The sequence below is a fragment of the Saccopteryx leptura genome, chromosome 1 (genome assembly GCF_036850995.1).
Source record: "Saccopteryx leptura isolate mSacLep1 chromosome 1, mSacLep1_pri_phased_curated, whole genome shotgun sequence".
NCBI lineage: Eukaryota > Metazoa > Chordata > Mammalia > Chiroptera > Emballonuridae > Saccopteryx > Saccopteryx leptura.
In genome coordinates this window covers 270298197-270324833 of record NC_089503.1, presented here as the reverse complement: position 1 = coordinate 270324833, position 26637 = coordinate 270298197, and the positions used below count along the sequence as shown (strand labels likewise).

Genomic DNA, 26637 nt, shown 5'->3' with positions numbered 1-26637 from the left:
CAGGGCAGTTGATTGCAAGTTGTGGATTGCACTCCTGTTTGGGAGGGGCTATTGTTTTGCTAATGTTTGCTAGAGGAGGAGTCTTTGTGGGCAGGGCAGTATTGCAGGGAGAGACATAAGAATGCAGAGTACTGAAGAAGAAACTATTATTTTGAGGGAGAGAAGAAGGAATGCAGATGTGGAACCAGAACTGAGGGGCTTTGGGAGCTCCACTGAGGCTTGTGGTTCCAGGAGGAACCAGAGAAGATTCTTCAGGTTGTTGAACTAAAGAATGTGTCAGGGCTTTGGGAGGGGGAAGCGGTTTTCCCTGTGTGTTTGCTTGTCCGCTGGTGCGAGACTGTAATAAACAGAATGGCCCACCATTTTTTGGCTCCACTGTTTCTTTATTGTCTGTCCAAATTCAAAGGAAACCTGCATGACGACAACAGTGGCAGTCACTGGCCATACACAGCCACTTACCCGGGGCCCTTGCAAAGGGACGGCTGAGAGGACTAGAGTTCTGTGAGGAGAGTGTGAATCTGGAGGCCCAGGGTAAAACACTGTGGGGGACAGCCACCAGAACCCCTGTGCTGAGTCATTCTCCAATACCTCAGTCACCATGTTTCTTAGATGGAGCAGTCCCTTCTGAGAGGCATCAGCCTGGGGAAAACCAACTGCCTCAACCTTGGGAGTTATTCCAGCCTCACCCATGGAGACTGGGTCATTCTGGGGGGCATGTCAGTGACTCAGATTTCTGGTGTTGAGGCCAGAGCACTGCCTGCTCTCCTTCCTGCATGCTCCCAAGACTGATGGGTGCTTCTACCTCACAGGAGACTCAGTAGAAAACGTCAGGATTGCAAGCAGACCACATCTCTGGGACTCAGAGGCCACACCCACTGGACTCCTGGAGGGGACTACTTTGAAGAAAATGGCCCAGAGATTAAACTGCAGCCTTGAGACAAGTCTTTGGTGTAGACTTTGGAATGCCAAGTCCTGTGGAGGCAGAATGCTGCCCCAGCAAGCACTACTATGATTGTCTATAGGAAGCAACTGATCCCTCATGCCTGGGGGGCATCGGTTGGTCATCTTTCTCTGCACCTGAATCCATTGTAGACTAATATGACCCAGGCTCTGCTAATTTGCATGATGAACAAAGAGACCAATAAATAAACAGCCCACTTCAATTTCAGGTTAATCTCTCTTAACAAAATGAAATAAAGTCAGTTCACAAACATCTCCAGGAACCAGCTAGAAGGGGAAACACACATGAGTCATGAGGCAATACTATGAAATAAATACTAACAGTCAGGGGCTAGCACTATAATAACTGGTCTTCAAAAAAGCACTCGGTGTGGGAGAAGCTCCTTACTACTTTCCAAGTCTAGATCTACACATGAGATTCTGAGGGGATTCCGACACAGGGGACAAAAGGAAACAGGAGATGAAAGGAAACCAAAACACATTTGATAAAGAGAATTCCAGACCCCACAGGTTCGGGTCCCTGACATACTCTTGCCAATCTTCTGGTCTTTGTTCACTTTGCACAGATGTTGCAAGACAACATGGATGTAGATTTTGTAACATGTGAGTATACAGTAACCTCTACACCCACCTGAAAGGAATACTATCCTAAATAACTAAAATTTGCTAACCCACTCTTTAGTCTTGAGAGAGACCCAGTACAACTGGGTGGTAGGAACCTCCCCTGACCCTGGTTTAACATGACGCAAACATGTCTCCCTAGAGTGGACTGCATGTGCTGCTGCATGTGGGTATCTGGGAGCTACCAGGACATCGAGAGGAGGATATTCACATAATACAGTAAGAGACACACATTCTACTACGGATTTCAAGTGAAAGGGAGAGCCAGAGTCCCAGTCACCGAGGAGCACCTGGAAGGCTTAAGCAGGTGTTGGGAACGCTGGCTGAGGCAAACTTTGTGGGGCACCTCTCAGGGTGTCCAGGAACACCTCTCCCTTCTGTTCACACCCTGCCCATCCTGCTCATCCTGCCTCCCCTGGCCCAGCCACGGGTTTGAATTGGGCGGGAGAGGACAGAAGGTTTGAAAAAGACAAGGTCTAGTGGAAACAGCCCCGGGTGTGTCTGGCTGTCATCATTATCTACACATAAGGCTAAGTGAGTGCCAGCAAACAACTGACCTGTGACATCCAGGTGGAAGGTGACCCTCTGGCCACCAGCCTCACAGCTGTACTCCCCGCTGTCCGCTTTCCCCGCCTGCTGCAGCACCAGCTGACGGCTGCAGCCTGTGGCCTCCACGTGCACTTTCGAGCTTCCACTCAGCTTCTTGCCATCCTTGTACCACGTCACCTGCGTCTGTGCCTGGGCCACCTCGCAGCTCAGAGTGGCTTTTGCCCCTGCCACCGCCTTCACCTGATTGTGTGCCGGCTTCTCCTTGGCAAACACCACCGTGGGCTCTGGGGACAGAGAGGTGTGGAGGGTCAGAGGCACAAAGCTGATACCAGACTCTCACAGGCACCAAGCTTCACAGTTCAGTCCATTTTCTCCTTGAAGCTACGTGCCTGGTGGGTGTTAGAGTTGTGTTCACAAACAAGTGTCTCCTGTCACTAAAGACATCAAAAAGAACATTAAAGAAGAGACAGATAAGTCTAAGGGTATGCCTGCTCATAGAAAGAGTTAACATCATTAAAGTGTCCATAACCCAGAGGAACCTATACATTCAATGCAATCCGTATCAATATATTAATGACATTTCTCAAAGATCTAGAACAAATAATTCTAAAATTTATGTTATTCCACAATGGAGAAAACCACTGCAAAAATGACAAGTCAACCTGCTGAAAATGAATTTTGCAAATGACACATTTGATAAGGGGTTAATATCCAAAGTATGTAGCAAACACACACAACTTAGTACCAAAAAAAACCAAACACTCCAATTTAAAAATGGACAGAGGACTCAAACAGACACTTCCCAAAGGAAACATACAGATCATACAGATGGCTGACAGGCAGATAGGAAGATGCTCAACATCACTCATCATTAGGGAAATGCACATGGGGTATCCCCTCACACCTGCCAGGATGAGTATCCCCAACGTAACAACACACAGTGAGTGCCGGCAAGGGTGTGCAGGAAAGGGAACCCTCCTGCACTGCTGGTGGGAATGCAGACTGGTCCAGCCACAGTGGGAAACAGTATGGCAGTTCCTCTAAATAATAAATAATAGAACTGTCTTATGACCCAGCTATCCCACCTCTGAATATTTATGTGAAAAAAAAATAAATAAATTCAAAATGATGCATATACACCCCTATGTTCATTGCAGAATTACTGACAATAGCTGAACTATGGAGGCAACCTAAGTAAGTGTCCATGGAGAAATGGCTGGACACAGAAGACAGAAACACAGTTTCAATGGAGTATCATGTGGCCATAAAAGGAAGGAAGGAAGGAAGGAAGGAAGGAAGGAAGGAAGGAAGGAAGGAAGGAAGGAAGGAAGGAAGGAAGGAAGGAGAAGGAAGAAATAGAAAGGAAGAAAAAGAGAGAGAGTAGAAAGAGAAGGAAGAAAGAAAGGAAGAAGGAAGGGGATAGGAAGAAAGGAAGAAATAAAGGAAGGAAGAAAAGAAAATGGACTCTTGTCATTTGGGACAACAATGGCTACACCTAGATAGTATCATGCTAAAGAAAATGAATTAGAGAAAGACAAATACCATCTGATTTCACTCCTATGTGGAATATAAAAAACAAAAGAACAAATAAAACAAATCCGGTACAAACTCACAGACACAAAGATCAAATTCAGAAACCCGGATGGGAGGGTTTGCAGGGACACATGGAAAAGGGGAAAGGGATTAAGAAGTGCAATGTCCCTGCTATAACATGAAGTCCCTGTAATTTAATGTACAGTCCAGGCAACATAGTCAATACTATCTTCATAACTGCAAAGTCCCTGGTGGTTACTAGACTTGCTATGGTGATCACTGTGTAACGTATGAAAATGTCCTATCAGTGATTTTAATAACTGAAATTAATATAACGTATGCCAACTATAATAAAAATAAAAAATATATAATGTCATCAAGAAATTCCAAGATGGTGATGGAGCAGGTGGGTGTTCCAACTGCCACCTCCCAACACCAAATTGAATCACATATGAATTTAAGAACAATCATCTTCAAAAACCAACTTTGGACTAAACGAAGAGGAGTCTATAACCGAGAAGTCACAGAAGCCACACTGACACTGGTAGGAAGGATGGAGACACTGAAAGGGCTGCCCTGCTCCCAGACGTCAGTGGCTGAGGGTCCAGAGAGACTCTTACTGTGGGGAGGTTCATCCTGAGAGGGAAGGGTCCTCAGCCCCAAGCCGGGTGTCCCAGCCTAGAGCCCCAGAGCCTGAAAGAGGCATGCACACAGCATTTGGTGGTGAAAAGAGCCAAGGTTTCTGTCCACAAGAAAGAGATAGAGCTATCAGAGACACCGGCTCTATCTTAAAGGGCCAGTGTAGAAAATCTCATTGACAGCCTGTTGGGCAAATGAGTTTGTAAAATCTGTATTTTTTGAGTTTGCTTACTTTTATTGTTAAAAAATGGTGCTGGGCAGCCACGTGTGTGCTTGCACGCAGAGCAGGGCAGTTGATTGCAAGTTGTGGATTGCAGTCCTGCTTGGGAGGGGCCATTGTTTTGCTAATGTTTGCTAGAGGAGGAGTCTTTGTGGGCAGGGCAGTTTTGCAGGGAGAGACAAAGGAATGCAGAGTACTGAAGAAGAAACTATTTTTTTGCGGGAGAGAAGAAGGAGTGCAGATGTGGAACCAGAACTGAGGGGCTTTGGGAGCTCCACTGAGGCTTGTGGGGGCCTTTGTTTACAGGAGGAACCAGAGAAGATTCTCCAGGTTGTGGAACTAAAGAATGTGTCAGAGCTTTGGGAGGGGGAAGCGGTTTTCCCTGTGTGTTTGCTTGTCCGCTGGTGTGAGACTGTAATAAACAGAATGGCCCACCATTTTTGGGCTCCACTGTTTCTTTACTGTCTGTCCAAATTCAGTGGGAACCTGCATGACCACAACAGTGGCAGTCACTGGCCATACACAGCCACTTACCCGGGGCCCTTGCAAAGGGACGGCTGAGAGGACTAGAGTTCTATGAGGAGAGTGTGAAACTGGAGGCCCAGGGTAAAACACTGTGGGGGACAGCCACCAGAACCCCTGTGCTGAGTCATTCTCCAATACCTCAGTCACCATGTTTCTTAGATGGAGCAGTCCCTTCTGAGAGGCATCAGCCTGGGGAAAACCAACTGCCTCAACCTTGAGAGTTATTCCAGCCTCACCCATGGAGACTGGGTCATTCTGGGGGGCATGTCAGTGACTCAGATTTCTGGTGTTGAGGCCAGAGCACTGCCTGCTCTCCTTCCTGCATGCTCCCAAGACTGATGGGTGCTTCTACCTCACAGGAGACTCAGTAGAAAATATCAGGATTGCAAGCAGACCACATCTCTGGGACTCAGAGGCCACACCCACTGGACTCCTGGAGGGGACTACTTTGAAGAAAATGGCCGAGAGATTAAACTGCAGCCTTGAGACAAGTCTTTGGTGTAGACTTTGGAATGCCAAGTCCTGTGGAGGCAGAATGCTGCCCCAGCAAGCACTACTATGATTGTCTATAGGAAGCAACTGATCCCTCATGCCTGGGGGGCATCGGTTGGTCATCTTTCTCTGCACCTGAATCCATTGTAGACTAATATGACCCAGGCTCTGCTAATTTGCATGATGAACAAAGAGACCAATAAATAAACAGCCCACTTCAATTTCAGGTTAATCTCTCTTAACAAAATGAAATAAAGTCAGTTCACAAACATCTCCAGGAACCAGCTAGAAGGGGAAACACACATGAGTCATGAGGCAATACTATGAAATAAATACTAACAGTCAGGGGCTAGCACTATAATAACGGGTCTTCAACAAAGCACTCGGTGTGGGAGAAGCTCCTTACTACTTTCCAAGTCTAGATCTACACATGAGATTCTGAGGGGATTCCGACACAGGGGACAAAAGGAAACAGGAGATGAAAGGAAACCAAAACACATTTGATAAAGAGAATTCCAGACCCCACAGGTTCGGGTCCCTGACACACTCTTGCCAATCCTCTGGTCTTTGTTCACTTTGCACAGATGCTGCAAGACAACATGGATGTAGATTTTGTAACATGTGAGTATACAGTAACCTCTACACCCACCTGCAAGGAACACTGTCCTAAATAATTAAATTTGCTAACCCACTCTTTAGTCTTGAGAGAGACCCAGTACAACTGGGTGGTAGGAACCTCCCCTGACCCTGGTTTAACATGACGCAAACATGTTTCCCCAGAATGGACTTCACATGCTGCTGCATGTGGGCATCTGGGAGCTACCAGGACATCGAGAGGAGGATATTCACATAATACAGTAAGAGACACACAGTCTCCTACGGATTTCAAGTGAAAGGGAGAGCCAGAGTCCCAGTCACCAAGGAGCACCTGGAAGGCTTAGGCAGGTGTTGGGAACGCTGGCTGAGGCAAACTTGGTGGGGCACCTCTCAGGGTGTCCAGGAACACCTCTCCCTTCTGTCCACACCCTGCCCATCCTGCTCATCCTGCCTCCCCTGGCCCAGCCACGGGTATGAATTGGGCGGTAGAGAACAGAAGGTTTGAAAAAGACAAGGTCTAGTGGAAACAGCCCCCGGGTGTGTCTGACTGTCATCATTATCTACACATAAGGCTAAGTGAGTGCCAGCAAACAACTGACCTGTGACGTCCAGGTGGAAGGTGACCCTCTGGCCACCAGCCTCACAGCTGTACTCCCCGCTGTCCGCCTTCCCCGCCTGCTGCAGCACCAGCTGACGGCTGCAGCCTGTGGCCTCCACGTGCACTTTCGAGCTTCCACTCAGCTTCTTGCCATCCTTGTACCACGTCACCTGCGTCTGTGCCTGGGCCACCTCGCAGCTCAGAGTGGTGTTGGCTCCCGCCACCGCCTTCACCTGATTGTGTGCCGGCTTCTCCTTGGCAAACACCATTGTGGGCTCTGGGGACATAGGGGTGTGGAGGGTCAGAGGCACAAAGCTGATACCAGACTGTGTCACAGGCACCAAGCTTCACAGTTCAGTCCATTTTCTCCTTGAAGCTACGTGCCTGGTGGGTGTTAGAGTTGTGTTCACAAACAAGTGTCTCCTGTCACTAAAGACATCAAAAAGAACATTAAAGAAGAGACAGATAAGTCTAAGGGTATGCCTGTTCATAGAAAGAGTTAACATCATTAAAGTGTCCATAACCCAGAGGAACCTATACATTCAATGCAATCCCTATCAAAATATTAATGACATTTCTCAAAGAACTAGAACAAATAATCCTAAAATTTATGTTATTCCACAGTGAAGAAAACCACTGAGAAAATGACAAGTCAACCTGCTGAAAATGAATTTTGCAAATGACACATTCGATAAGGGGTTAATATCCAAAGTATGTAGCAAACACAGAAAACTTAGTACCAAAAAAACAAACACTCCAATTTAAAAATGGACAGAGGACCCGAACAAACACTTCCCCAAGGAAACATACAGATCATTCAGATGGCTGACAGGCAGATAGGAAGATGCTCAACATCACTCATCATTAGGGAAATGCACATGGGGTATCCCCTTACACCTGTCAGGATGAGTATCCCCAACGTAACAACACACAGTGAGTGCCGGCAAGGGTGTGCAGGAAAGGGAACCCTCCTGCACTGCTGGTGGGAATGCAGACTGGTCCAGCCACAGTGGGAAACAGTATGTCAGTTCCTCTAAATAATAAATAATAGAACTGTCTTATGACCCAGCTATCCCACTTCACCTCTTAATATTTATGCGAATAAAACAAAAATAAATTCAAAATGATGCATATGCACCCTTATGTTCTTTGCAGAATTACTGACAATAGCTGAACTATGGAGGCAACCTAAGTAAGTGCCGGTGGAGAAATGGCTGGACACAGAAGACTGAAACACAGTTTCAATGGAATATCATGTGGCCATAAAAGGAAGAAGGAAGGAAGGAAGGAAGGAAGGAAGGAAGGAAGGAAGGAAGGAAGGAAGGAAGGAAGGAAGGAAGGAAGGAAGGAAGGAAGGAAGGAAGGAAGGAAGGAAGGAAGGAAGGAAGGAAGGAAGGAAGGAAGGAAGGAAGAAGGGGAAAGAAAGAAAGGAAGGGGAAAAAAAGGAAGAAAAGAAAATGGACTCTTGTCGTTTGGGACAACAATGGGTACACCTAGATAGTATCATGCTAAAGGAAATGAATTAGAGAAAGACAAATACCATCTGATTTCACTCCTATGTGGAATATGAAAAACAAAAGAACAAACAAAACAAAGCTGGAACAAACTCACAGACACAAAGATCAAACTGAGGACACTGGATGGGAGGGTTTGTGGGGACACATGGAAAAGGGGAAAGGGATTAAGAAGTGCAATGTCGGCCCTGGCCGGTTGGCTCAGTGGTAGAGCGTCGGCCTGGCGTGCAGAAGTCCCGGGTTCGATTCCCGGCCAGGGCACACAGGAGAAGCGCCCATCTGCTTCTCCACCCCTCCCCCTCTCTTTCCTCTCTGTCTCTCTCTTCCCCTCCCGCAGCCAAGGTTCCAATGGAGCAAAGATGGCCCGGGCACTGGGGATGGCTTCTTGCCCTCTGCCCCAGGCACTAGAGTGGCTCTGGTCACAACAGAGCGACGCCCCAGAGGGGCAGAGCACTGACCCTTGGTGGGCAGAGGGTCGCCCCCTGGTGGGCGTGCCGGGTGGATCCCTGTCGTGAGCATGCGAGAGTCTGTCTGACTGTCTCTCCCTGTTTCCAGCTTCAGAAAAATACAAAAAAAAAAAAAAAAAGTGCAATGTACCCGCTATAACATTGAGTCCCTGGAATTTAATGTACAGTCTAGGCAACATAGTCAATACTATCTTCATAACTGCAAAGTCCCTGGTGGTTACTAGACTTGCTATGGTGATCACTGTGTAAGGTATGTAAATGTCCTATATGTGTTTTTAATACCTGAAATTAATATAACATATGCGAACTATAATAAAAATAAAAAACATATAAAGTCATCAAGAAATTCCAAGATGGTGATGGAGTAGGTGGGTGTTCCAACTGCCACCTCCCAACACCAAACTAAATTACAAATGAATTTAAGAACAACCATCTTCAAAAACCAACTTTGGACTAAACAAAGAGGAATCTATAACCAAGAAGTCACAGAAGCCACACTGACACTGGTAGGAAGGATGGAGACACTGAAAGGGCTGCCCTGCTCCCAGGAGTCAGTGGCTGAGGGTCCAGAGGGACTCTTACTGTGGGGAGGTTCATCCTGAGAGGGAAGGGACCTCAGCCCCAAGCCGGGTGTCCCAGCCTAGAGCCCCAGAGCCTGTAGGAGGCATGCACACAGCATTTGATGGTGAAAAGAGCCAAAGTTTCTGTCCACGAGAAAGAGATAGAGCTGTCAGAGACACCGGCTCTATCTTAAAGGGCCAGTGCAGAAAATCTCATTGACAGCCTGTTGGGCAAATGAGTTTGTAAAATTTGTATTTTTTGAATTAGCTCACTTTTATTGTTAAAAAATGGTGCTGGCTGTTGGTGGGACTGTAAAGTAGTACAACCATTATGGAGGAAAGTATGGTGGTTCCTCAAAAAACTGCAAATAGAACTACCTTATGACCCAGCAATCCCTCTACTGGGTATATACCCCAAAACCTCAGAAACATTGATACGTGAAGACACATGTAGCCCCATGTTCATTGCAGCACTGTTCACAGAGGCCAAGACATGGAAACAACCAAAAAGCCCTTCAATAGAAGACTGGATAAAGAAGATGTGGCACATATACACTATGGAATACTACTCAGCCATAAGAAACGATGACATCAGATCATTTACAGCAAAATGGTGGGATCTTGATAACATTATAAGGAGTGAAATAAGTAAATCAGAAAAAAACAAGAACTACATGATTCCATACATTGGTGGAACATAAAAATGAGACTAAGAGACATGGACAAGAGTGTGGTGGTTACCAGGGGTGGGGGGAGGGAGGACAGGGGGAGAGTTAGGGGGAGGGGGAGGGGCACAGAGAACTAGATAGAGGGTGGCGAAGGACAATCTGACTTTGGGCGAGGGGTATGCAACATAATTTAATGACAAAATAACCTAGACATGTTTTCTTTGAATATATGTACCCTGATTTATTAATGTCATCCCATTACCATTAATAAAAATTTATTAAAAAAAAAAAAAAAAAATGGTGCTGGGCAGACACGTGTGTGCTTGCGCGCAGAGCAGGGCAGTTGATTTCAAGTTGTGGATTGCAGTCCTACTTGGGAGGGGCCATTGTTTTGCTAATGTTTGCTAGAGGAGGAGTCTTTGTGGGCAGGGCAGTTTTGCAGGGAGAGACGAAAGAATGCAGAGTACTGAAGAAGAAACTATTATTTTGAGGGAGAGAAGAAGGAGTGCAAATGCGAAACCAGAACTGAGGGGCTTTGGGAGCTCCACTGAGGCTTGTGGTTCCAGGAGGAACCAGAGAAGATTCTCCAGGTTGTGGAACTAAAGAATGTGTCAGAGCTTTGGGAGGGGGAAGCGGTTTTCCCTGTGTGTTTGCTTGTCCGCTGGTGCGAGACTGTAATAAACAGAATGGCCCACCATTTTTGGGTTCCACTGTTTCTTTACTGTCTGTCCAAATTCAATGGGAACCTGCATGACCACAACAGTGGCAGTCACTGGCCATACACAGCCACTTACCCGGGGCCCTTGCAAAGGGACGGCTGAAAGGACTAGAGTTCTATGAGGAGAGTGTGAAACTGGAGGCCCAGGGTAAAACACTGTGGGGGACAGCCACCAGAACCCCTGTGCTGAGTCATTCTCCAATACCTCAGTCACCATGTTTCTTAGATGGAGCAGTCCCTTCTGAGAGGCATCAGCCTGGGGAAAACCAACTTACTCAACCTTGAAAGTTATTCCTGCCTCACCCATGGAGACTGGGTCATTCTGGGGGGCGTGTCAGTGACTCAGATTTCTGGTGTTGAGGCCAGAGCACCGCCTGCTCTCCTTCCTGCATGCTCCCAAGACTGATTGGTGCTTCTACCTGACAGGAGACTCAGTAGAAAACGTCAGGATTGCAAGCAGACCACATCTCTGGGTCTCAGAGGCCACACCCACTGGACTCCTGGAGGGGACTACTTTGAAGAAAATGGCCGAGAGATTAAACTGCAGCCTTGAGACAAGTCTTTGGTGTGGACTTTGGAATGCCAAGTCCTGTGGAGGCAGAAAGCTGCCCCAGCAAGCACTACTATGATTGTCTATAGGAAGCAACTGCTCCCTCATGCCTGGGGGGCATCGGTTGGTCATCTTTCTCTGCACCTGAATCCATTGTAGACTAATTTGACCCAAGCTCTGCTAATTTCCATGATGAACAAAGAGACCAATAAATAAACAGCCCAATACAATTTCAGGTTAATCTCTCTTAACAATGAAATGAAGTTAGTTCACAAACATCTCCAGGAACCAGCTAGAAGGAGAAACACACATGAGTCATGAGGCAATACTATGAAATAAATACTAACAGTCAGGGGCTAGCACTATAATAACTGGTCTTCAACAAAGCACTTGGTGTGGGAGAAGCTCCTTACTACTTTCCAAGTCTAGATCTACACATGAGATTCTGAGGGGATTCCGACACAGGGGACAAAAGGAAACAGGAGATGAAAGGAAACCAAAACACATTTGATAAAGAGAATTCCAGTCCCCACAGGTTCGGGTCCCTGACACACTCTTGCCAATCCTCTGGTCTTTGTTCACTTTGCACAGATGCTGCAAGACAACATGGATGTAGATTTTGTAACATGTGAGTATACAGTAACCTACACCCACCTGCAAGGAACACTGTCCTAAATAACTAAAATTTGCTAACCCACTCTTTAGTCTTGAGAGAGACCCAGTACAACTAGGTGGTAGGAACCTCCCCTGACCCTGGTTTAACATGACTCAAACATGTTTCCCTAGAGTGGACTGCATGTACTGCTGCATGTGGGCATCTGGGAGCTACCAGGACATCGAGAGGAGGATATTCACATAATACAGTAAGAGACACACCGTCTCCTACGGATTTCAAGTGAAAGGGAGAGCCAGAGTCCCAGTCACCAAGGAGCACCTGGAAGGCTAGAGCAGGTGTTGAGAACACTGGCTGAGGCAAACTTGGTGGGGCACCTCTCAGGGTGTCCAGGAACACCTCTCCCTTCTGTCCACACCCTGCCCATCCTGCTCATCCTGCCTCCCCTGGTCCAGCCACAGGTATGAATTGGGCGGTAGAGAACAGAAGGTTTGAAAAAGACAAGGTCTAGTGGAAACAGCCCCGGGTGTGTATGACTGTCATCATTATCTACACATAAGGTTAAGTGAGTGCCAGCAAACAACTGACCTGTGACGTCCAGGTGGAAGGTGACCCTCTGGCCACCAGCCTCACAGCTGTACTCCCCGCTGTCCGCCTTCCCCGCCTGCTGCAGCACCAGCTGACGTCTGCAGCCTGTGGCCTCCACGTGCACTTTCGAGCTTCCACTGAGCTTCTTGCCGTCCTTGTACCACGTCACCTGCGTCTGTGCCTGGGCCACCTCGCAGCTCAGAGTGGTGTTGGCTCCCGCCACCGCCTTCACCTGATTGTGTGCCGGCTTCTCCTTGGCAAACACCATTGTGGGCTCTGGGGACATAGGGGTGTGGAGGGTCAGAGGCACAAAGCTGATACCAGACTGTGTCACAAGCACCAAGCTTCACAGTTCAGTCCATTTTCTCCTTGAAGCTACGTGCCTGGTGGGTGTTAGAGTTGTGTTCACAAACAAGTGTCTCCTGTCACTAAAGACATCAAAAAGAACATTAAAGAAGAGACAGATAAGTCAAAGGGTATGCCTGCTCATAGAAAGAGTTAACGTCATTAAAGTGTCCATAACCCAGAGCAACCTATACATTCAATGCAATCCCTATCAATATATTAATGACACTTCTCAAAGAACTAGAAGAAAGAATCCTAAAATTTATGTTATTCCACAGTGAAGAAAACCACTGAGAGAATGACAAGTCAACCAGCTGAAAATGAATTTTGCAAATGACACATTCGATAAGGGGTTAATATCCAAAGTATGTAGCAAACACAGAAAACTTAGTACCAAAAAAACAAACACTCCAATTTAAAAATGGACAGAGGACCCGAACAGACACTCCCCAAGGAAACATACAGATCATTCAGTTGGCTGACAGGCAGATAGGAAGATGCTCAACATCACTCATCATTAGGGAAATGCACATGGGGTATCCCCTTACACCTGTCAGGATGAGTATCCCCAACGTAACAACACACAGTGAGTGCCGGCAAGGGTGTGCAGGAAAGGGAACCCTCCTGCACTGCTGGTGGGAATGCAGACTGGTCCAGCCACAGTGGGAAACAGTATGGCAGTTCCTCTAAATAATAAATAATAGAACTGTCTTATGACCCAGCTATCCCACTTCACCTCTTAATATTTATGCGAATAAAACAAAAATAAATTCAAAATGATGCCTATGCACCCTTATGTTCTTTGCAGAATTACTGACAATAGCTGAACTATGGAGGCAACCTAAGTAAGTGCCCATGGAGAAATGGCTGGACACAGAAGACTGAAACACAGTTTCAATGGAGTATCATGTGGCCATAAAAGGAAAAAGGAAGGAAGGAATGAAGGAAGGAAGGAAGGAAGGAAGGAAGACAGGAAGGAAGGAAGGAAGGAAGGAAGGAAGGAAGGAAGGAAGGAAGGAAGGAAGGAAGGAAGGAAGGAAGGAAGGAAGGAAGAAGGGGAAAGAAAGAAAGGAAGGGGAAAAAAAGGAAGAAAAGAAAATGGACTCTTGTCGTTTGGGACAACAATGGGTACACCTAGATAGTATCATGCTAAAGGAAATGAATTAGAGAAAGACAAATACCATCTGATTTCACTCCTATGTGGAATATGAAAAACAAAAGAACAAACAAAACAAAGCTGGAACAAACTCACAGACACAAAGATCAAACTGAGGACACTGGATGGGAGGGTTTGTGGGGACACATGGAAAAGGGGAAAGGGATTAAGAAGTGCAATGTCGGCCCTGGCCGGTTGGCTCAGTGGTAGAGCGTCGGCCTGGCGTGCAGAAGTCCCGGGTTCGATTCCCGGCCAGGGCACACAGGAGAAGCGCCCATCTGCTTCTCCACCCCTCCCCCTCTCTTTCCTCTCTGTCTCTCTCTTCCCCTCCCGCAGCCAAGGTTCCAATGGAGCAAAGATGGCCCGGGCACTGGGGATGGCTTCTTGCCCTCTGCCCCAGGCACTAGAGTGGCTCTGGTCACAACAGAGCGATGCCCCGAAGGGGCAGAGCATTGACCCCTGGTGGGCAGAGGGCCGCCCCCTGGTGGGCGTGCCGGGTGGATCCCTGTCGTGAGCATGCGAGAGTCTGTCTGACTGTCTCTCCCCGTTTCCAGCTTCAGAAAAATACAAAAAAAAAAAAAAAAAAAAAGTGCAATGTACCCGCTATAACATTGAGTCCCTGGAATTTAATGTACAGTCCAGGCAACATAGTCAATACTATCTTCATAACTGCAAAGTCCCTGGTGGTTACTAGACTTGCTATGGTGATCACTGTGTAAGGTATGTAAATGTCCTATATGTGTTTTTAATACCTGAAATTAATATAACATATGTGAACTATAATAAAAATAAAAAACATATAAAGTCATCAAGAAATTCCAAGATGGTGATGGAGTAGGTGGGTGTTCCAACTGCCACCTCCAACACCAAACTAAATTACAAATGAATTTAAGAACAACCATCTTCAAAAACCAACTTTGGACTAAACAAAGAGGAATCTATAACCAAGAAGTCACAGAAGCCACACTGACACTGGTAGGAAGGATGGAGACACTGAAAGGACTGCCCTGCTCCCAGGAGTCAGTGGCTGAGGGTCCAGAGAGACTCTTACTGTGGGGAGGTTCATCCTGAGAGGGAAGGGTCCTCAGCCCCAAGCCAGGTGTCCCAGCCTAGAGCCCCAGAGCCTGAAAGAGGCATGCACACAGCATTTGATGGTGAAAAGAGCCAAGGTTTCTGTCCACGAGAAAGAGATAGAGCTGTCAGAGACACCGGCTCTATCTTAAAGGGCCAGTGCAGAAAATCTCATTGACAGCCTGTTGGGCAAATGAGTTTGTAAAATTTGTATTTTTTGAATTAGCTCACTTTTATTGTTAAAAAATGGTGCTGGGCAGCCACGTGTGTGCTTGCCCTCAGAGCAAGGCAGTTGATTGCAAGTTGTGGATTGCAGTCCTGCTTGGGAGGGGCCATTGTTTTGCTAATGTTTGCTAGAGGAGGAGTCTTTGTGGGCAGGGCAGTTTTGCAGGGAGAGACAAAGGAATGCAGAGTACTGAAGAAGAAACTATTTTTTTGCGGGAGAGAAGAAGGAGTGCAGATGTGGAACCAGAACTGAGGGGCTTTGGGAGCTCCACTGAGGCTTGTGGGGGCCTTTGATTCCAGGAGGAACCAGAGAAGGTTCTCCAGGTTGTATAATTAAAGAATGTGTCAGGGCTTTGGGAGGGGAAGCAGTTTTCCCTGTGTGTTTGCTTGTCCGCTGGTGCGAGACTGTAATAAACAGAATGGCCCACCATTTTTGGGCTCCACTGTTTCTTTACTGTCTGTCCAAATTTAGTGGGAACCTGCATGACCACAATAGCAGTGGCAGTCACTGGCCATACACAGCCACTTACCTTACGCCCTTGCAAAGGGGCGGCTGACAGGACTAGAGTTCTGTGAGGAGAGTGTGAAGCTGGAAGCCCAGGGTAAAACACTGTGGGGGACAGCCACCGGAAGCCCTGTGCTGAGTCATTCTCCAATACCTCAGTCACCATGTTTCTTAGATGGAGCAGTCCCTTCTGAGTGGAATCAGCTTGGGGAAAACCAACTGCCTCACCCTTGAAAGTTATTCCAGCCTCACTCATGGAGACTGGGTCATTCTGGGGCGTATGTCAATGACTCAGATTTCTGGTGTTGAGAACAGAGCACCCCCTGTTCTCCTTCCTGCATGCTCCCAAGACTGATTGGTGCTTCTACCTCACAGGAGACTCAGTAGAAAATGTCAGGATTGCAAGCAGACCACATCTCTGGGACTCAGAGGCAACAACCACTGGACTCCTGAAGTCACATCCTACTGAGGTCTGTGAAAAAAGACTAGACAGACTGATACCTGGGCCTGACAGGAGGGAACCACACCCACCATTCCTCCAGATCCCTGAATTGTACAGGCTCTAGAATCTACCAGAGGTTTTTCAGTGGCCGAGCCCAACAAGCAGCCAGCAGACAGAGGCTGCAGGAAGCAGGACTCAGGGAATCTTGGCCTTTTAAGTGGACCTTCCCCCAGACACACTGTGGGTAAAAGTCAGCCTTGGTGTGCAGCTGGTATTTCCATGTGCACCTGGGTCCAGCAGATGCAGCTACAAACACTGTATTACTTGTAGCTCCAAGAAGGTTGCTGAGGGCCAGTCACAGACAGTGTCTCTCACTGGTCTGTGCCAGGTTCTTGCCAGGGATGCCGAGGGCTGGAATATCCAGTGGCCAGCTGAAGAGAGTATGGGTCCAGCACCTAGCAACCCTTGTTAGTATGGTATCCTAAGGAAGGGTTCCTCACAACTGGCCCAGCTGAGGCAAGTTTTGCTCTCTGTGGTCAGCACTGGCACAGCAGCTCATGTGCATTGGATAGGATGGAGTTTCACAGTCAGCTGGCCTGGGTGCTGGATATTCTGCCATGCTGGGCTGGATTACACAAGGGGGAAGGGAGAGACGCTTAGAGCATGGACATATTGAAATGAAGCAAAGAGACTTTCAGCAGAACTCACTTTCTGTAAAACAAAGAGACTTTCAGCAGAACTTACTTTTCCTAAAAGACTCCCTACCCCTGGCCTTGAGGCTGGTTTTATGGGCTGTGGCCTTGGGCTAGTTTTACAAGGTTGCAGATGTTCCCAGAATGTTGCTCCCTGAATTAATCCTATAGATAACTGAGTAATCCACTGTAAATCCATGATTTTGTTTCACTGCTTTGTTTTATTGCTATGCTTCTTCTCCTCCCCAAACCCCAATCAGTATGTGATTTTGTCTTTAAAAGCTAACTTCAAACTGTGTTTGGGGCCACATGATTTCAGTGACTTAGGTCTCCCTGTGGTTGCCAGCTTTGAATAAAACACTCCTTTAAATATGTACTTTGGGCCCTGGAGGGTTGGCTCAGCGGTAGAGTGTCTGTCTGACTGCCTTCCCACTTCTAACTTCAGAAAGATACAAAAATAATACATAAGTAAATACACACACAGACAGACTTCTGTGAAAAGAGTGTGAAGTGCATATTTTTCAAATATGTTCTTTGGTGTGGAGAACGTTTGTATACTCTCACTGGTTTAACTACAACAATTTAACGTGTGGGTCCCTGTGAACTTATTGTTGGATCTGGTCGAGAAGTTTAGTGACCTTCTGGGAGGGCACAGTCAGCCCCAGGAGAGGACTCTCTCAGTCTTCCTCCCTGAGACCAGCTGGAAGAACTTCTGCAAAGATGACAGTTGGCCCCACTCAATCTGAACCTGCTTCTCATCTTGCTGAAGAGAAATAAAGTTTTAGTATCTAGCAGTGGTTGAGAGACTAGGCAGTGGTTGGGAATAGGGGCCACATTCTCTATACTGAGCTCCTGACCAAGAGACCCTTGAAGTAGGGGGTTTCACTAATGTTGTATTCACAACCTCAACTTTCCTACCCCACAAAGCTTGCAACCTGTAGAGGGGTGGGTTGGATGAGTCAGTCTGAGCTTACACTACAGTCTTTATACAGAAGACTCTGTGGGAATACGAGGTAGCTGCAAGAGGAGATGGATACTGAGTTGTTGTCATCTCTAAGCAGGAAAAAGCTGATCATTATATACAAAGTGACCCCACACACAATACCCAGGCACAGAAAATGCCGACACAAACAGTGAACAGAGTAGTAGCTCCAAACAAGTAGCCCAGAGAAGATTACAAACAATGGCTTATGCCAACCCAGGAAGACACACATCCAGTAGTGGGTGGCAGATAGCACAAACCCTAGACTCAGCTAACTACACAAGCAGCACACACAAAGGAGAAGTCCAGCAGGCACCAGACACTATGGAGAATAAATACGCCAAACAGGACAGACACAGCACAGTGTCTAATAAAGGTTGACCCTTAGCACTAGCCAGACTGAGAAATAATCACACTCATTAAAAGAGAAACTTAATTCAATACTCACATACAACAGGAGGGAAAATATTACCTTCAAGAAGTATTCCTAAAGTAAAAAAATCAGTTGGCCTCGAAATAAATACCACTGAGGCCATTTTCCTCATAAAAACACCACAACAAACTTCAAAGTCACACAGTGCTAAATATATATATGGACAAAACAGGCAGACAAAGAAATATGACACTAATAAATCAACAAGAGAAATCCCCAGAAAGAGAATTAAATGAAATGGAGGTAACCAAACTACCAGATGAAGAGTTAAAATAATTATTTTTAAGATGCTCAAGCATCTTAGAGCAACAATCAATGGTCACAATGAGTACCTAAACAAAGACATAACAAGCATCAAAAAGTACATTAAAATCATAAAAAAGAACCAGTCAGAAATGACAAATACAATATCAGAAATGAAGATTGCACTAGAAGGAATCAATAGCAAGCTGGGTGAAACAGAAGATTAAATCAGCAATTTAGAGGACAAGATAAATGAAAAAACAAAAACAAAGCAGCAAAAAGAAAAGAGGCTCAAAAAGACTGAGGAAACTCTAAGAGAGCTCTATGCAACTTGAAGAGAAACAACATCTGCATTATAGGGGTAAAGAATCTGTTTGAAGAAATCATAGCTGAAAACATCCGTAAGTTGATAAAGAATAAAGTCACACAAGTCCAAGAAGCACAGAGAGTCCCCCCATTAAAGAGAAAACCATAGAGGACCACATGAAGACACTTCATAATTAAAATGCCAAAGTTAAGAGACAAAGAAAGAATGCTAAAAGGTGCAAGAGACATGCAGCCCCATGTTCATTGCAGCATTGTTCACAGTGGCCAGGACATGGAAACAACCAAAAAGCCCGTCAACAGATGACTGGATAAAGAAGATGTGGCACATATACCCTATGTAATACTACTCAGCCATAAGAAATGATGACATCAGATCATTTACAGCAAAATGGTGGGATCTTGATAACATGATATGAAGTGAAATAAGTAAATCAGAAAAAAACAGGAACTGCATTATTCCATACATAGGTGGGACATAAAAGTGAAACTAAGAGACATTGATAAGAGTGTGGTGGTTACGGGGGGAGGGGGATAAGGGAGAGGGAAAGGGGGAGGGGGAGGGGCACAAAAAAACTAGATAGAAGGTGACAGAGCACAATCTGACTTTGGGTGATGGGTATGCAACATAATTGAACGACAAGATAACCTGGACTTGTTATCTTTGAATATATATATCCTGATTTATTGATGCCGCCCCATTAAAAAATAAATAAAATTATTTAAAAAAAGGTGCAAGAGAAAAGCAATCAATTACTTACAAAGAAGCCCTCATAAGGCTAACATCTGACTTCTCAACAGAAGCACTTAAGACCAGAAAGACTGGCAAGAAATATTCAGGAGAAGACAAGATGGTGCTGTAGTAGGCGGACGTACCAACATCCACCTCCCAGAACCAACATAAATTACAAACTAATTTTAAGAACTATCATCTGGAAAAACCAACTTTGGACTAAACTAAGGGGACTCTTCAACCAAGGAACACTGACGAAGCCAGACTAAGACTGGTAGGAAAAGCAGAAACACGGAGAGGGCTGCCCAGTTCCCCACAGCGAACGGCTGGGAGAGACTCGCATGGCAGGAAATGAGTTTAGCAGAGAGGGGAGGGTCCTAAACCCCAGGAACAAAGCCCTAGCCTAAAGCCCCAAAGCCTAGAAGAGGCGTATGGACAGTATTTAGCTGGAAACAAGTCAGGATACTGTTTGTGAGAAAGAGACTGATTTCTCAGACCCAGGATTCTTCTTAAAGGGACCGCGCAGAACACCTCTCTCATAACCACTCATGCGGGGCTCTGGGGGATGGGGAGAGAGGAGAGTACAAGAGTAGCAGGAAGAGAGTGTACTCTAAAAGGCACAGGGAGAAACATTTAGGAAGACAGCCACCCTAACCCCTGGGGCAAGTCACTCCCCAAATCTGAAGTGAATATTTCACCTGGAAACAGCAATACCAGCAAAGGGAACCAGGACACCAGCCAAACAAGGTCTCCCGAGGCACTCAGAGCAGAGTCACTTAGAAAAAGGAAGCTATAAAAACTATAGTAGTGAGTGTTAGGGCTGAGCTGAAAAGCCCGCACCCCACATGGCTGAGGGCTCACCAAAGGGCGGGCGGCGGCTGGACATGGAAGGGCGGTTCTGTGGGCAAGGGTGTAAGCCAGCTGGCCAGCACTGGGCCCAGGTGTGAGCTCAGTCTTGCCTGGCTGGGGAAGAGGGGGTGTGCAAAAGCAGTCAAGCCCAGCTGCAGGTAGCCTGTAATCCAGCCTGTGGGAGAAGGGCGGTAACCCTGGCAGGGGTGGAGACCAGCCCTTGAGAAAGGGCATAAGAGCACAGCCTTCCCGGTCCACAGAACCCAGGCTTGTGGCTTGACTTGGGAGCCCGCTCCTCTCACGGGGGTAGAGCCAAAAACCCAGAACAGGCAGAGTCCCGCTACTGAGCATGGGCATACAGTCCCGCCTGGCCTGTGGAGCCAAGGCTTGCAGCTGTCCCATGAGCGGACTCCTCCTGCAAGGGCGGGGTGAAAGCCCAGAACCAGCTGAACAAAGGTGCTCGCCAATGCCCTCAGGGCTGAGCATAACGCCACCCACAGGGGCAGGGCAAAGGCCAAGGCCACCAAGGCTTGTACACACGAGCACCTGATCACAGCCACTCCCATGAAGAAGATGAGGAAACCACAGCAACAGCCCCAGTGGGAAGGCACCCACAACACCCATACCCAAATGCCCTAGGCAACAGCAACAGAGGGCGTGGCAGGCCTGGAGACAGACCATACCTAGAGAACAAAGGCCATATCCAGTAGAATCCAGGAGCCAAAACCTTCTTTTACAGAGAAAAAATGAGAAGGCAGAGAAATGCAATACAAATGAATCGAGAGAAATCCCCAGAAAAGGACCTGAATGAATCAGATATAACCAAATTACCAGATGCAGAGTTTAAAATAACAATCGTTAGGATGCTCAAAGATATTAGAACAACAATAGATGGTCATTACAAACACCTAAATAAAGAGATAGCAAATATTAAAAAGGACATTGAAATAATAAAAAAAGAATCAGTCAGAAATGACAAATACAATATCAGAAATGAAGAACACAATGGAAGGAATTAAAATCAGAATGGATGAAGCTGAGAATCAAATCAGCGAGTTAGAAGACACAATAAATAAAAGCACGAAAGCAGAGCAGAAAAAAGAAAAGAGATTCAAAAAGTCTGAGGAAACTCTAAGAGAGCTCTGTGACAACATGAAGAGAAATAACATCTGCATCATAGGGGTTCCTGAAGAAGAAGAGAAAGAACAAGGGATAGAGACTGTGTTCAAGCATAACATAGCTGAAAACTTCCCTCAATTAAGGCAGAAAAACATCTCACATGTTTAAGAAGCACAGAGAACTCCATTAAAGAGAAACCCAAAGAAATAAACACCTAGACACACCATAACTAAAATACCAAAGCTAAGTGATAAAGAGAAAATATTAAAAGCTCCTAGAGAAAAAAAACTACCACCTACAAAGGAGCCATCATAAGGATGACTTCCAGCTTCTCACAGAAACACTTGTGGCCAAAAGGGAATGGCAAGAAATATTCAAAGTAATGCAGAACAAGAGCCGACAACCAAGACTACTTTATCCAGCAAGGCTATCATATAAAATTGAAGGAGAAATAAAAACCTTTCCAGACAAAAAAAAAACTAAAGGAATTCACTACAACCAAACCAAGGCTGCAAGAAATTCTATGGGGCATATTGTAAACAGATCAAAGGGGAAAAAGAATATAGCAAAAGAGGAATACTGTTTTAATGAATAAAATGGCAATAAACAATTCATTATCAATAATAAACTTAAATGTAAATGGATGAAATGATGCGATCAAAACACATAGGGTAGCTGCATGGATAAGAAAACAAGACCCACACATATGCTGTCTACAAGAGACACACCTTAAAACAAAAGATGCACATAGACTGAAGATAAAAGGATGGGAAAAAATATTTCACGCAAATGGAAATGAAAAAAAAGTTGGGGTAGCAATACTTATATCAGACAAAATGGACATTAAAACAAAGACTATAGTAAGAGATAAAGAAGGTCACTACATAATGATAAAGGGAGCAATCCAACAGTAAGATATAACTGTTATAAATATCTACACACCTAATATAAGAGCACTTAAATATATAAAGCAAACTTTGATAGATTTAAAGGGCGAGATCAACAGCAATACCATAATAGTAGGGGATTTCAATACTCCACTAACATCATTAGATAGATCCTCAAGAAAAAAAAATTAACAAAGAAAGAGCATACTTAAAGGACATACTAGATCAACATGATTTAATAGATATCTTCAGAACCTTTCACCCTAAAGCAGCAGAATATACATTCTTTTCAAGTGCTCATTTTACATTCTCTACAATAGACCACTAGTTAGGGCACAAAAGCGGTCTCAACAAATTTAAGAAGATTGAAATCATATAGAACACTTTCTCCAATCACAATGGCATGAAACTAAAAATCAACCACAACAGAAAAACTGAAAAATACTCAAACACTTGGAAACTAAATAGCATGTTATTAAACAATGAATGGGTAAACAATGAGATCAAATAAAAAATTTAAAAATTTGTAGAAATGAATGATAATGAGCATACCTCAAATCAAAATTTATATGACACAGCAAAAGCAGTCCTGAGAGGGAAGTTCATAGCATTACAGGCATCCCTCAAGAAGCTAGAAAAAGCTCAAATAAACAAACTTGACCCTACATCTAAAAGAACTAGAAAAAGAACAGCAAGTAAATCCCAGAGCTAGTAGAAGGAAGGAAATAATAAAGACCAGACTGAAAATAAATGATATAGAGGATAAAGAAACAATACAGAGGATTAATGAAACCAGGAGCTGGTTCTTTGAAAAGGTAAACAAGATCGATGAACCTTTAACCAGACTCACCAAGAAAAAAAGAGAGAGGACTCAAATAAATCAAATTAGAAATGAGAATGAAGAAATAACAACTAACACATAGAAATACAAAATATTGTAAGAAAATACTATGAAGAACAGTACACAAAAAAACTAGACAACCTAGATGAAATGGACAAATTCCTTGAAACATATAATCTTCCAAAAATTAATCTGGAAGAATCAGAAAACATAAACAGACCAATTACAACAAATGAGATTGAAACAGTTATCAAAAAACTCCCCAAAAAGAAAAGTCCTGGGCCTGATGGCTTCACAAGTGAATTCTACCAAATATTCAAAGAGGAACTAACTCCTACCCTTCTCAAGCTATTTCAAAAAATTCAAGAGGAAGGAAGACTTCCAAGCTCCTTTTATGAGGCAAGCATAATTCTGATTTTAAAACCAGGCAAAGACAACACAAAAAAAAAAAATTATACGCCAATATTCTTGATTAACTTAGATGCTAAAATCCTCAACAAAATATAGCAAACCGGATCCAACAATACATTACAAAAATCATACATCATGATCAAGTGGGGTTCATTCTGGGGAGGCATAAATGGAACAATATTTGTATATCAATCAAAGTGATTAACCACATAAACAAAACGAAAAAGAAAAGCCATATGATAATTTCAATAGATGCAGAAAAAAGCATTTGATAAAAATCTATACACATTTATGATCAAAACTCTCAGCAAAGTGGGAATACAGGGAACATAACTCAACATGATAAAGGCCATCTATGATAAACACTCTGCCAAGATCTTAATCAATGAGCAAAAATTAAAAGCAATCCCCTTAAGATCAGGAACCAGACAGGGGTGCCCCCTTTCACCATCTTATTCAACATAGTCCTGGAAGTCCTAGGCACAGCAATCAGACAAGAAGAAGAAATAAAAGACATCCAAATTGGAATAGAAGAAGTGAAACTATCATTATTTGCAGATGATATGATACTGTATATAGAAAACCCTAAAGTCTCAGTCAAAAAACTACTTGACCTGATAAATGAATTCAGCAAAGTGACAGGGTATAAATTTAATACACAGAAATCAGAGGCATTTTTATACACCAATAATGAACTGTCAGAAAAAGAAATTAAGGAAACAATCCCCTTCACTATTGCAAAAAATAATAATAATGGGAAAAAGACTTAAATGTAAGTCGTGAAACCATAAGCATCTTAGAAGATAACATAGGCAGCATGCTCACTGACATCTCTCACAGCAATATATTTACTAATATATCTCAATGGCAAGTGAAATAAAAAACAGGATAAACAAATGGGACTATATCAAACTAAAAAGCTTTTGTACAGCTAAAGACAATATGAACAATATAAAGACAAACCACACAATGGGAGAACATATTCAATAATATGTCTGATACGAGGTTAATAATTAAAATTTATAAAGAACTTGTAAAACTCAACACCAGGAAGAAAATCCAATCAAAAAATGGGCAAAAGATATAAATAGATACTTCTACAAAGAGGACATACAGATGGCCAATAGATGAAAAAATGTTCAACATTACTAATCATTAGAGAAATGCAAATTAAAACCACAATGAGATATCACCTCACACCAGTCAGAATGGCACTCATTAACAAAACAACACATGATAGGTGCTGGTGAGAATGTGGAGAAAAGGGAACCCTCCTGCACTGCTGGTGGAAATGCAGACATATGCAGCCAGTGTGGGAAGCAGTAAGGCATTTCTCAAAAAATTAAAAATGGAACTGCCTTTTGACCCAGGTATCCCACTTTTACGAATACATCCTAAGAACAACAAAACAGATTCAAAAGAAGATATGAACCCCCATGTTTATTGCAGCATTGTTTACAATAGCCAAGATCTGGACACAGCCCAAGTGTCCATCAGTGTACAAGAGGATTAGAAAACTATGATACATATACACAATGGAATACTATGCAGCTGTGAAAAAGAAGGAAATCTTTTACCTTTTGCGATGGCATGGGTGGACATGAAGATAACTATGCTAAGTGAAATAAGCCAGGCAAAGAAAGGAAAACATTTGATCTCACTTATATATGAAATATAATGAACATGGTGAACTGAAGAATGAAATAGAGGCAGAGGCTGGGTCACAGGGAGCAGAGGGACAGCAGTCAAAGGGAAGAAGGATGAAGGGACAAGATCAGAGAAGGCGAAGAGATTAGTAATATTATCTATAAATAACACACAGATACAACAGAATAGCTAATCCCAAAGGGAAAGGGGAGGGAGAGTTAGGGGGTGGAGGGCAAAGAGGGTAAAGGGGGGCACATGGTAGGGAGGTGTTATACTGAGTGAGACACTTCAATCCATGTTAACTCAATAAATTAAAATTAATTTAAAAATTAAATTTAAAAAAGAAAGAAAATGCAGTCACAGAATCCACACTTGAGATGCCTAGAATTCAAGCACCCAGCAGAGCCATGGTCCTGGCTACCAGAAATATGACAAGGGTTCTGAAAAGGCACTCATAATGCACAACGATAAATAACTGTTAGAAGCAGGACTAAAGGGGAACAGGAAGCCCCTCCCTTCTGTACACTCAGTCCATTGTGTTTCACTTGTCCACAAAAGTCTATGAAGTTTAATGAGAGAACCAGGGTCTATGGTCTGTAATGTAACTGACTGATCATCACAAAACAAGACTAAGTCAGTACTCCAAAGAACTGACCTGTGACATCCAGGTGGAAGGTGACCCTCTGGCCACCAGCCTCACAGCTGTACTCCCCGCTGTCTGCCTTCCCCGCCTGCTGCAGCACCAGCTGCCGGCTGCATCCTGTGGCCTCCATGTGCACTTTCGAGCTCCCACTCAGCTTCTTGTTGTCCTTATACCATGTCACCTGCGTCTGCGCCTGGGCCACCTCGCAATTCAGCATGGCATTGGTCCCCGCCACAGCCTGCACCTGATTGTGTGCTGGCTGCTTCTTGGCAAACATTGCCACAGGCTCTGAAAACAGAAAGAGACATATAGGATGAAAGACTTCATCTAAGTCAGCAGAACGGGACTGTGGAAAGAACGAATAAATAAAAAGGCTGAAAGACTGGGAACTTCAGAACCTGTAGATGGCAGCGGAGAAGGCAGACACACAGACTCCCAGCTCTCACCAACAAACTGGAATACAAATCAATTTAGGAACAATCAGCGTGGAAAACCAACTCTGGTCTAAAAGAACAGCTCTCAAAAACCAAGGAGCAGAGAAGAAGCCATAACAAACCTGGTAGGGTGTGCCTAATCTCCACTGCTAACAGGAATGGAGGGGAGGTGAGGATGAGAGCCCAGAGGGGCTCTCACTCCAGGAAAAAGAGAGAAAATACTGCTCACAGACACCTGCCTGG

The 26637-nt window shown here is 44.7% G+C and overlaps 1 protein-coding gene across 16 annotated transcripts in view; it reads right to left on the bottom strand.

Annotated features, from left to right (window-relative positions):
• The window catches only part of OBSCN (obscurin, cytoskeletal calmodulin and titin-interacting RhoGEF), a 205629-nt gene that overhangs the window by 90602 nt on the left and 88390 nt on the right, over positions 1 to 26637 (bottom strand). For 15 of the 16 annotated variants that reach the window (XM_066353036.1, XM_066353059.1, XM_066353053.1 and 12 more), the window contains 4 exons: positions 25973 to 26248; positions 12413 to 12688; positions 6736 to 7011; positions 2139 to 2414 (listed from right to left, as the gene is read on the bottom strand). In XM_066353036.1, coding sequence (XP_066209133.1) covers positions 2139 to 2414; positions 6736 to 7011; positions 12413 to 12688; positions 25973 to 26248 — 1104 coding nt within the window. The remainder of the gene's footprint in view (positions 1 to 2138; positions 2415 to 6735; positions 7012 to 12412; positions 12689 to 25972; positions 26249 to 26637) is intronic. The other variant, XM_066353133.1, reaches the window with a different exon arrangement.